The 12,579-nt window shown below is 35.2% G+C and overlaps 1 protein-coding gene across 1 annotated transcript in view; it reads left to right on the top strand.

The window, feature by feature from the left end:
• The window catches only part of GSTCD (glutathione S-transferase C-terminal domain containing), a 129,203-nt gene that overhangs the window by 6,314 nt on the left and 110,310 nt on the right, over positions 1-12,579 (top strand). Inside the window, exons 2-4 of the mRNA XM_057706765.1 lie at positions 2,696-3,136; positions 3,777-4,244; positions 9,307-9,558. Coding sequence (XP_057562748.1) covers positions 2,717-3,136; positions 3,777-4,244; positions 9,307-9,558 — 1,140 coding nt within the window. The 5' untranslated portion in view covers positions 2,696-2,716. The remainder of the gene's footprint in view (positions 1-2,695; positions 3,137-3,776; positions 4,245-9,306; positions 9,559-12,579) is intronic.

Below are 12,579 nucleotides of genomic sequence, written 5' to 3'. Positions count from 1 at the left end.
ATAGATATATAGGGACAAACTCTGCAAAGAGACTATCAGTTTTCTACAGAATGTTGGTTTCTTTTGCCTGTGAGCTTTAACAAATGCCCTTTAATATTTTGTTTTAAAATCAGCTCTAGGAGGGGAAAAAAGAAAAAAACCGAAAGGTAATTAAGTTAGCTCAGGGAGAAAATGGTTTCCATGAGTTAAAGAGTTGTCAGTTTTAAATTACATGAGATAATTTTCCCCTAGATAATCTTTTAAATAAGTAACAAACCATAGTGCAGATCTGTTGTGTTTTAACAAAAGAAGTGTAAGATAAAACACTGGTGATTACTTGCATTACCAAGAATTTTTCTACGACAGTACTTTACTAACTATATCCCTTTGTTATAATGGATTATTAGCCTTTTAATAAAAAAGTTGAGAACCAAGAAGATTGAAGAGTACTTAACTATTTTGCTTTTGATTTCAAAACAAAACAAAATAAAACAAAAAAACAAACAAAAAAACCTCAGGGATTTACAATATAAAGGAAATTTAGTTCAGGGTACATTAATGTTTCAAATACATTTGAAAGAGTTGCATGTGTCCTTTTTAAAGGCTTTTAACGTAATTTTTTAATAATTTGAAATAATTTTTCCTCCAATATTCTGTCTTCCTATTACATGGTGAATGCTTTTAAAGAGTGCCATCTAGTGTCAGTTTTGGAATTTTGATTTATGGACTGGAACATGGGGAATTTTAGACCCAGGAGATGTAGAAATGAAAGTCATAATTGACAAAAGTCTTAAGGATTATGACTTGAAAACACCCATCAATAATTTGACCACAAGGTTGTGTATGTTTGCATCTTTAAAATAACCAACATGTCAATTCATCCATGCATTCACTCACTACTTCTTGACCATATATATACACACACACACATATGTATACACATATACATACAGCGGGCCCTGTTTTAGGCATAGCAGTGAATAAAATAAAATTTGTACTCTCAAGGAACATTCTTTTGGGGGAAGACAAAAATAGACACAATATAATATGTTACAGTGGTGATAATGATGTGAAGAAAAGCATAGAAGGGGATAGAAAGGTTTTTTCAGGGAAGGTGGGAGTTGGAGTTTGCAAGTTAAATACAGTAGGCAGGGAACAGCTCAAAAAGTTGATATTTGAGTAGATACTTAAAAGAGGTATGGATGTGTTCTAGGCACTAGAAATATCAAGTGCAAAGGCCCTGAGGTGGGAATGTACCACTTTTGCTGAAGCAGTGAGTGAAGAGAGTTGAAGAGATGGACTCAGAGACATAGAAAGAGAATTTGATCAAGGAGATCATTGTAGACTATTGCAGGAGCTTTGCCTTTTCTGCAGGTAGGATGGGAAGACATTAGAGGGTTTGAGCAGAGAAGTGATGTGATCTTATTTCATTTTTAACAGTATCACTTTTTGCTACTATGCTGAGAATAGACTAGAGGATGGAAAGCAGGGTTAGGAAGCAATTGCTATAATTTAGAAGAAAAGCGATGGTGGCTTGGATCACAGTGGAAGCAACAAAGATGGCATGAAATAATCAGATTCTAGATATATATTGAGTATATTGCCAAAGCAAATTTTTAATGGATTAGTTACAGGGGTGTGAAAGAAAAAAGTAATTAAAAATGACTGTCCAGATTTTTGGCCTGAACAACTAGAAGGATGGTGTTCTCTTAACTGAAAGGGGAAGATATGTGAGGATCAGGTTTTGGGGGTGGGGGAGAATAAGAAACTTGATTTTGGACATGTTAACTTTGAGATATCTCAGTTATCAACATCTAAATTATGGAGAATTTCAAATTTTTTTATTGTGATTCAGCATGCAATAGCTCATCACATATCAAAATCCACTTTAGGAGAATCCATTTCTCATGAGAGAATGAATATAACGCCCCCCCCCCCAATTATTATATTTTAGGGTCATAAAACAAACAGTATGGAAGGACCATCATTATCAAAGTTTCTCAGAGCTATTATTCCCCAGACAACTCTAGGTATTCTTGGTTATTTCTTATGTCCCATTCTATTCTTCTTCTTCTTCTTTTTTTTTTTTTTTTTTTTGGCATCCTTACACTTTTATTTTTAATTTAATTTAATTTTTTTTAGTTTTTTCTTTTTTGGCTGTGTTGGGTCTTTGTTGCTGAGCACAGCCTTTCTCTAGCAGTGAATGGGGGGCTACTCTTTGTTGTGGTGTGCAGGCTTCTCATTGTGGTGGCTTCTCTTGTTGCAGAGCACAGGCTCTAGGTGTGCGCACTTCAGTAGTTGTGGCACCCGGGCTTAGTTGCTCTGCAGCATGTGAGATCTTCCCAGACCAGGAACTGAACCCCTGCATTGGCAGGCAAATTCTTAACCACTGTGCCACCAGGGAAGTCCTCTATTCTCTTTTTGTTCTCATCTGTTGTGAGACCCCAAAGTACTTCACTGGGAGAGTTCTAGAGCACCTGAGTTACGCTCATTTTAAGTGAGCTGGGTATAAATTCACCCTTAAGACTAGTTAATTGCACAGGGTAGGAATCTTTGTTTTGGAAGCTGTTTATTCATTCCAAGAACAAATTCTTGTAGAATCATATTTATCACAATCCTTAGTAATTTCTAGAAAAAGTTTTCGAAATGTTCATCTTTTATTTTAGCTTTCTAGTCACTATATTCTGACCTCTAACCACTTCAATTTATGCTTCAGGTAACCCACTGAAAGAAGAAAATGAAAGGCATGAAGAAAAGTCTTACAGAAGAATATCTATACTTGGACTTTTCTCACCAAAAAGAAGGGTGCATTTTCCCTCTTCATACATCTATAACTTTATTTTTGTTATCATACTGTGACTGCAAAGTCTTTAAAGTTTGCTTAGTCCTCACCAGAGAATGCACAGGTATTTCACTGCTCAAAAATGCACTGTCCAAGAATGTTGAAATACAGATTATTTCAAGGCAGGAGCTCCCGCCAGTAGTCCAGAATTGCTGTTTACCTGCAGTAGTAGAAAGACCAGACAATTTCTGTAGAGCAGGACTTGCTGTTGTACTGAGACACATAATCCAGAAATCACATGAAGCGGACCCCTCGAAGAAGGAAATTCTGGAACTTCTGGGTTTTAAGAAGACTTGCTTGAAAGCCTGTGCTGAAGTAAGTATAACGTCTGTTTTCTGTTTTTTAAAGCCATAGGTGATAACCCGTTCACCTGAATATTTATTTTAACTTTCTGTTGGAAAATAAAATTTAATTTGCTTAAAAAAAACGATAGTAACCAATGAAAGAGTTAAAATAGCCCTTCATGTACACCAGTATTTCAGTGCAGTATTAGAAAATAAGAAATTAAGATTTAATTTATGAGGTTTAGAGACATAATTTTAGGGAAAGATTTCTTTTTTTTGTTACTTTTTATTTTAATTATGTTGAGGGTTTTTAAAGGGGATTTTACATATGAACAGGAGCTCAAGTAGCAGTGTTTGGGAAATCCAGCTTTTTTAGGGGGAGTGTACTTTAAAGGCTTTGGGAAGTGAGGATTTATTCAGTAAGAGGATACAGGAAAATAGCGTATATTCCCGATAGAGGGATGCTAAACCTCCGTTGTTTAATGTCATCACTTCTGAAGCGCTGTAATATGTCTCTTGATAGAGCGTAAAAGCCTAGCCCAGGGATGGTTTAGCTCAAGACTTAAATTCTCTAAACCAGTCTTATTTCCCAATAGAAAGTTATTTGTCTTCCAGGTATGTTGAAAGTAAAGAATCCTTTCATTTCTTGCTTTGTTTTGTATGTTTTGTAGGTTAGTCAGTGGACCAGGCTGTGCGAACTTACCATCCCTTTAGCTATTGAGAATTTTCTCAAACAATCTTCTGACCAGCCTCCAGCTGTCCCCGCCGAAATACTAGAGCTGGAGAAAAAGCTTAGAGAGCCTGTTAGAGTGCATAATGATGACAAACTCCGGCGGCAGAAGCTGAAGCAACAGAAGGCTGCTGGGGTTGGGCCTTCCCTTGCCAAGGAGAAAACGAAGAGCAAGGTCCACAGACAAGAAACACCCGGAGAGGTGAACCCTCCATCTGCCAGCCTGGAACTGAAAGCGGCCTTCTCAAAGCTCACAGTACACGAGGATCCAGCTCCTGCCAACAGGGAGCCTTCTCACATCAGAAAAGCAAAAGCCTCTGACCTTCCACCTCTGGACCATGTGTTTGTAGAAGGCCTGTACTTCACCTTGGCAGATATCGTGCTCTTGCCCTGTATCCATCATTTTTTGGTAAGATTTATCAGCAGTGGATACATTGCTGTAGGTTTCAGTCTATAAAGCTGCCCAGATTTGAATCCCTATTTCATTTCTTATTATCCTTATGCTCTTGGGCAAGGTATTAACATCTGTCTCCACCTTCTTATCTGTAAAATAGAGATGATAATACTGCCCATCTAATAGGATCAGTGTGAGGAATAAATGACAATTTGTGTAAAGTGTGAACAATGTTTGGCACATAGTTGTTTTCAATAAATATTAGTAATTGTTATGACTTTTAGTTTTGAGTTGCTAAAATATTAGCTTTTGTTATGATTATTAATTTTAAATTGCTCTTGTGATTACCTTCTAACACTGGAGGTTCCAGTATTAAAATAACTAAAAACTCTTGTCAGCTATATTTTATAATTACATAGTCACTTCAAACACTAATTTCATTACGTTAGATATTATTAAATCAGAAATATTTTACCCTCATCTCTCTGTTATGTTACATAGCTGGCAGCACTATTCAATGCTGTGGAAGCTTATAAATGGAAAGTTTCCTTTTTCAGTTCAGGTACATATATATGTATGTGTGTATTTTTTGTGTGTGTCTGTGGAGGCAAAAAGCACAAGGGAAAAATAGTATCAGAGTGAACATGGGAAGCTAGAGCTCTCTGCAGCTTTCCAGTTGGTTTTCCAGAACTGCATTTTTCTCACTTTGAAGCATTTCACCCTATCCCTTGCTAAGGAAGCAGGTATCAGATTTTGTTTTGATTATATATCACCAGCACTTCAGATATCTCTACTGACAGATGAGAAAAGGTTTCTAATGAAAATCTATATATTTGGAGACCAGTGCTTCACTAATAAGTTAGGTGGCATTAATTAATTGGCATTTTCTTAACATTTTTCTTTAAACTGGAAACAAGATTAGAAACCAAAATAACTTCAGAATTAAAGGATGTGAAAACAAGAGATTTAGGAATCGTTTAGATGTTGATTAGTACTGTAAATGTCATATGCCTTTGTACTGGCCACGGAGCTAGGTGAGGAGGAAAATGTAGATTTTTTTTTTCTTAGTCAAGTGATTTCTAAATTCTCGTCCCTGACTCCCGCCAACCCCCACCCGCACTGTTATTACTGACTTCAGTCATTAGAGCAGTCATTTGGTACATATTAGGAAATACTGTTGGTGCTCGTGGCTTCTTGCTCTTCTTGGATAGCTCTTTGTCCCTAATTTCATAAAAATTGAATCAACGTGGCACAACCATTAATTCATTCATTTGAGAAATTTATCGAAAGCCTACGGTATGTGTCATGCCCTGTTGTATGCACTAGGAGTACAGTGATGAAGGAGACAGAAATGGCCCCAGCCCTTATAGAGCTAACATTCTAGTAGAAATAGAACAATAGGGAAGGTAGAAATGAATATGTAGACAAATATTATATATTCAAATAATGATGAGACCTACAAAGAAAACAAAACAAGGTGATAGAGAAGACTCGAGTATTTGCTTTCAAAGGCAACAAAGCATAAAAGACCGGACTCACCTGTGTAAAGGCGATTTTTTGATCATTACCCGGACATCCATCTTCAGCTAGATTGCATTTGATTTTAACTTAACTTAAATACTATTTACCCAATTAGGATCAATTAAGGTGGAGGTATTCCTAATTGAGAGGGTTTTTTTCCCCCTTCAATCAGGTGGGACATCAGCCTTAGCACTGCTGAGTGAATCTACCTAATATCACAACTAAGCAACTCTGTTTTCATCTCCGTTTAAAATAACAGAAAACTTGTACACTCAGCCTCTTCTATTACATTCATTCTATGATTAAATTCTTCTCTTGCAACATTTATATGTAAATTAATTCTCTAAATACTTTCCTTTGTTTGTATTTTTCCTGGATCATCACATTTTCTTTCAGGAATTAGTCTGTCTTTGCCAAAGCTTTAATGTTATTTCTGTTATATTTATTTTCCTCTTGTAAGTCATCTTGGGTTATGAAGCAGCTGTTTTAGTTCAGATGGTGTCTATGATGCCGAACCTTTATACTTGTATGAACACACATTGAGATGATGGAGTAGCGGTCCAAATGATCAGAATCAAGATCAAGTTCATGATCAAGAATGAAAGTCAAGTTACTAGGTTTGGATCAGAAACATAGAGCTGAGTCTAGGGCCAAAGTATTCAGCCACAGGAATAAGATCAAGAATATGAAAGAGTAGTCAGTTTTGCTAATGCAAGGTTTGGTATACCAGAGATCAAAATTAGAAGAGTTAGGGAAAATACCAAGTGTTGCTAAACAGAATAAAGCCAAATATGCAAAACAATAGCAGGAAGAGAGGTGAGGTGTTATGTCCAAACCTCTGCTCCAAGCTCCTCTTCCTCTTCATAGGATGTTAGTTTGTAAAGTTAACCCCAATAGCCCAACACTTCTTCCTGGAAGGTGCCTGATAGAAACTTCTCCTCTGGAAAGTTTCAGGAATGGATTAAAAAAGAATAAATTAAAATGTGCATTTCTTATGATTCCCCCTTTCCTTTAATTTATTTGCCAGAATCTTCTAGTATACAGAATAGCAAGCAGACGGGAGAAAGAACAATCAATAGCCATACTGAGGCAAAATCTTCCTCCTCTCCGATACCAGAAAATGTTATAGTTATTTTTAAGTTACTACTACTAAACAGGTACACTTTGATAGAACTATTTAAAAGATTGTTCTACTCCTGGAAGACAGAAGTTGACATTTTATGAAATATTTTTGTAACTTGAAGGTTTATGATTTAACGTAATACATTTTAACTTCTAATGCTTTGCATTTAGTTTTTTAAAAGTATGACACACTTGTTACTAAAGTAAAATCATTGTAGAAATTGATTTTTGATCAAAAATACCCATGTTAAATACCTCTTTCACTGTTCCCATTGGCATGAATTGAGAATAAAATGGGAATCTCACTACTGGCTGGCATATTGCAAAAATCACGGATGCCATGGTTAATTTATTTTTTTCCAAATGCTATCCTATTCCTTAGATCCTTAAGAATTTTCCATTTTAACTTACCAGTTCTAGACTGTAAGAAAAGACAATGAACTGGGATTATATTTCCATTGAGATAGGTTGTTTACTATTTTTTACACTGCTCACATAAACATTTGTTAGTTATGACATGTTTTTGAAAGAGTAGACATGAAATGAATTACAAAAGGAAATGAATTACAAAAAATATAATAAGTGATTGGAAAGTAATGCAGAGGAGGAGGTCTTTTGGATAGCTGTAATATCTTGCATCTTATTCATACAAGTTTTTCTGCCTCTTATTATAATTAACTACAAAGCCACTAGGATTTCATTTTGTGGTCTTGATAGCAATTTTTTACCAATATTTTAAGAATAAATTCTCTTATTTTCTTGTCCTTCAGTAACTGATATTTATAATGTTTTGATCTTGTCAGCCAGGTAAGATTTTTAAAAAATCATTTCTTAGGAACACATTTAATTTTCATTTCACACATTTTTCATTAGCCTCTTGCTTAAATATATCTTCTCAAGTGTAATTAATGAATGTGGTGCAGTACCTCCTGAGCTGTCTTGATATTAGCAGAGCAGCCTGGCATACTGATTAAATGGGATGACCTGTCATGCAGAGTAAAACTCCTCAATTTTTTTAAACATGAATTATTGTTACTTAATCACAACTTATTTTCAAAAGGAGGGAAAGATGTCATATACATCTAACAAGTAAGAATAAATCACTATCAAGGGGAGTAAAAGAAATTGAGGAAATGAGAAATTTCTTATTTGATTAATTTATCATGGCTTAAAGCTCAGTTCCCTTAGCACATAATCTGTTTCCAGGCAATTAAGTATTTTGTTGAGAATTAGAAACTTTTTGGCTCCCGGAGTACCATTTAGACAGTGTTTTTAAACTTTTTTACTTTTCACAGTAAATAATGCACTTTACAAGGTGATTGAGCATACAAATACAAATATACATCTTTATAGTATGTATAAATATAGACGTATAAATACAAAACAACCCACCTTACAGCATGCTATGTACTCTGTTGTTTTCTATTTTATTTTATTTCATTTTTTTAAAAAAAACCCTACTATATTGATTTTAATGAGTCAAAAGCAGCAGTTTGAAAAACACTAATTTAGGGGATTATTCTTTGAGGACAATAAATGGTTTCTTGATCATTTGTTCATTCGGTCAGAGTATTTTTTGCAAGGCAATGTTTTAAGCACTTGCAGTATCCAAAGAGAATTAGACATAAACCCTGGTCTTATAATCAATTCTTATTTAACCTTAAAGTCCAGTTAAAACAAACTATATATGTGTGTGAAATTTTTCATTAATTTTCATCCTTTCTGGCTCTTGTTTTGGCAGTAATTACTGCTAGATGGATTTGTAGAGATTTTCTGTAACTTGACCTTTTCACTTTATCTGTTCATAATCATGTCATAATCTGTTTGTAACATTATAAGTGTTTCTATGGAAACAACATTCAGTATCTCATAAAGAAGCAAGAACATTCTAATTTTTAAAAAAATTGAAGTTTGGTGGTCGTGCTAGGTAGAAAGCATCTGACCAAGAAAAAATAAACATATTAATTTACATCAGGGATAATGGTTTCAGATGTTTCTAATTTGAATAAATAAAAGCCTTATTTTAAATGCTGCATCGTAATAAAAAGAAACAAAATACTGATAAACACACCTACATGGATGAATCTCAAAATCATATTGCTAAGCGAAAAAAGCCATATTTGGTGATTCTATTTATATGAAATTCTAAAAAAGGCAAAATTATGCATTTAAAAAACAGATCATTGATTGCATGCAACTGACTGTGGAGCAGAGACTGATGGCAAATGGTCACAAGGGAGCTTTTTGGTGTGACGTTGAGCGTTCTAGGACTGGATTATGGTGATAATTGCACAACTGTATAAATTTACTAAAACTCATTCTCTGAACCGTACACTTAAAATGTGTGAATTTTATGGTATGTAAAGTTACCCTCAGTCAGCTCTATAACAAGCAAAAAATATCTAATAATGTATTTTGTTCTTTTTCTGCCTAGGTAATTATCTGCAAGAAACTTTCTGAAAAGCTGGTAGAGTTTCCACTGCTGGCTGCCTGGTACCAGAGGATTCAGGAAGTGCCTAGAGTAAAAACAGCAGCTTCTCAGTGCGGGATCCAGTTTCTCCATTTACCAGAATTACAGACCACCTCGAATGAACAGCATCCAAACCTAGATGAGGCCCCATGTGTAGAGGAGCAAAATGATCCTTCATTTATAGGAGGACCAAGACCCACTATGACTAAGTTAATGGTAATGAAATTGTTTTTATTAAAATTTTGTTTGAAAGATTCCACGTGATGAAGTTTCTGGGCATTCTATCCCAGTTTCTAATCATCCATTGACATTTTTGTTATAAATTTGATTTGTATCACTCTTGACCAATTAATATTTCCACTAGTGTTTGCATTTAAGTAAAATATAGTAAATTGAAGATTTTTAATATTATATGTCTTTGGAGCCAAACAAGTCAGAATATATATTTTTAAGAGTATTTTTCTCAAAACTTTTTTGTTTATATTCAAGACACCAAAGTCATATCACACCTGGTCAAGTTTATTGTTTTAACCTGTTTTTCTGTTGCAAGGAACTGGTCTCTGTTTTTTAATTTTGTGATGATGATTTGAATTAAAGAAATATGAAGGCGAGTATCTCAATTTATTTTCCAAGGTTTTGTCTAAATTTAAGATTTTTGAATTCTTTGAATTCTGTTTTTAGTATGTTCTTTGATTTGTTATCTTTTTATATAATAAGAACACACTCCTTTTTATTTTTTCTCTTTTTGCAGCATAGTTATTTTTTTAATAAATTTATTTATTTATTTATTGGCTGCGTTGGGTCTTCGTTGCTGCACACGGGCTTTCTCTAGTTGCTTCGAGCAGGGGCTACTCTTCATTGTGGTGCGCAGGCTCCTCGTAGTGGCTTCCCTTGTTGTGAAGCAGGGGCCCTAGGCACGTGGGCTTCAGTAGTTGTGGCACATGGGCTCAATAGTTGTGGCTCACGGGCTCTAGAGCACAGGCTCAATAATTGTGGCGCACAGGCTTAGTTGCTCTGTGGCATGCGGAATCTTCCCAGGGCAGGGCTCGAACCCCTGTCCCCTGCGTTGGCAGGCAGATTCTTTACCACTGCACCACCTAGGAGGTCTGCATAATGTGTTTCTAATAGTACTAAGTGTAAAAGTTTTTGCCAATAGGCTTTCTTTTCTCTATCATTCAAAACAACCTGCAAAAATGTTTTGCTTTTAACTTAGACGATTTGAAGATTTATTTGAATAGAAAATTCATGAAGTAATTTGAGCTAGTCATCTGAGTTGTATTGGAAAAAAATTCATTTTATTTTTCTACTTGGATTAGGAAGTGTTTGAATTCTATGGTTAACAGAAAGTTTGCTGCTTTAGAAAAGCACAAGAAGATTTTAGTAATGACACCAGCCCCTTATCTCTTCAGTTAAGCTTTGTTAGCCGAGTAATGAAACAATGAAACAGGATGGTATATTTGATTGTAGAAGGTATCAAAGCAGGTCCAAAGTTTGATGTGTCTTGATCAGATAGTTATACTGTTCAGCAATTTCTCATTTACCTCCTGAATGTTTTTTAAAAAATAATTGTCAGGAGAGTAATCTTATATTTCAATACTAATTTTTAAAATTTCAAGAAACAAAAAATCTGTGCTTTTATTTTATTTCATACTTATGCAGAGTCTTGGGAAAAAAAAAGATTGGTAATTCAGACTTTTCTACTTATGCTTTTCCAGCCATAAGATGATATTAGGAAAGACTTTGCATTTGTTACATTTTAAAATACTTATAAGAAAGAAATAACTAGGGACTTCCTAGGTGGCGCAGCGGTAAAGAATCCGCCTGCCAATGCAGGGGACACGGGTTCGAGCCCTGCTCTGGGAAGATTCCACATGCCGCGGAGCAACTAAGCCCATGTGCCACAACTATTAAGCCTGTGCTCTAGAGCCCGTGAGCCACGACTACTGAGCCCATGTGCTGCAACGACTGAAGCCCACGCGCCTAAGGCCTGTACTCCACAACAAGAGAAGCCACTACAATGAGGAGCCTGCGCACCACAATGAAGAGTAGCCCCCGAAAGCCCGTGTGCAGCAACAAAGACCCAACACAGCCAATAAATAAATAAAATAAGTAAATAAAGTTTTTAAAAAAGCATTAGTTTAAGAAAGAAATAACTAAAATTTAAATTCAGAAAAAAAAGTTAATATACGATTGTAAAAATAAGCGCTTTTGTAATAATATAAAAACTACAAAGGAATCCTGAGTTTTTAATTTACAGGAGATGTGTTAGTTCAGGTCCTGCAAGAAGCAAACTCAAGATGGGGTGAGATGTGCAGGAGGTATACTGAGGGAAACATTTGTGAGGGAAAGTGGGGAGGGAGCCAGAGGAGGCTGTGAGAGCCTTCAGAACACGATGCAGATTTGATCCCTGTGTGTGAAAACAGGAAAGGAAAGAAGGTTGGGTCAGAAAAGTCAGACTTCAGTGCATTTCTAAGGACGTTTTGGCAAGGTAGTGGGGAATCCTTGAGCCTGAATCACCTGTCAGAGAGTTCCATGTTTCTCAAAAATGGTCTGCCACTCAGTCTCTGAGGCTGAGACTCTCAGTCACTGGCTTGGGAACAGTCCATGGGAAGGCTATGCTAGAGACCAGGTGACTTGGGTTCTAATACCAGCTTTGTAGTCAAGTTAGCATTGATACCTTCAGTAAGTCATTTAACCAAAGGGTCTCAATTTCTCCTTTTATAAATTAGGAGAGTGTAGTACACATTCTGTATGAGTCATTTCTGATTTTAAATCTTAAACATTTAAGTATAAAAGTTGACTGGGACATCACATCTGCCATTTTATAAAAACAGAATGTTCAAATCTGAAAATAAGTCATAATTTCAATTTTCATTTAATTCTAACTTGACAGTGTTTATTGAATACAATACATTTTCTTTTTCCTTTTTTACTTTTTTTTCACTTTCCCAGCTTTATGAAGAAAGTTCACCATAGTAACATTCTCCTTTTTAATAGGGCATTGTTTTTTGCTATTTATGAGTTTCTCTATTGTCATACATGTGAAAGACAATATTATATCAAATTAACATATTCTGTGAATGTACTTTTATTTATACTGTAACTTTTCATTTTTGTGTAGTCAGGTTTTTTCAATTATTTTTTGTGTGTGATTTTGCTTTTTTTTTTTTCTTTTTGCCAATTACATGAGGACACATGAAATTGGCCCTAAGTAAATGTGTAAAATAAGAAAGTTTT

Source organism: Hippopotamus amphibius, chromosome 13 (genome assembly GCF_030028045.1).
Source record: "Hippopotamus amphibius kiboko isolate mHipAmp2 chromosome 13, mHipAmp2.hap2, whole genome shotgun sequence".
NCBI lineage: Eukaryota > Metazoa > Chordata > Mammalia > Artiodactyla > Hippopotamidae > Hippopotamus > Hippopotamus amphibius.
Note: the sequence above shows the minus strand (reverse complement) of the source record. Positions and strands in the feature narration are given on the sequence as shown.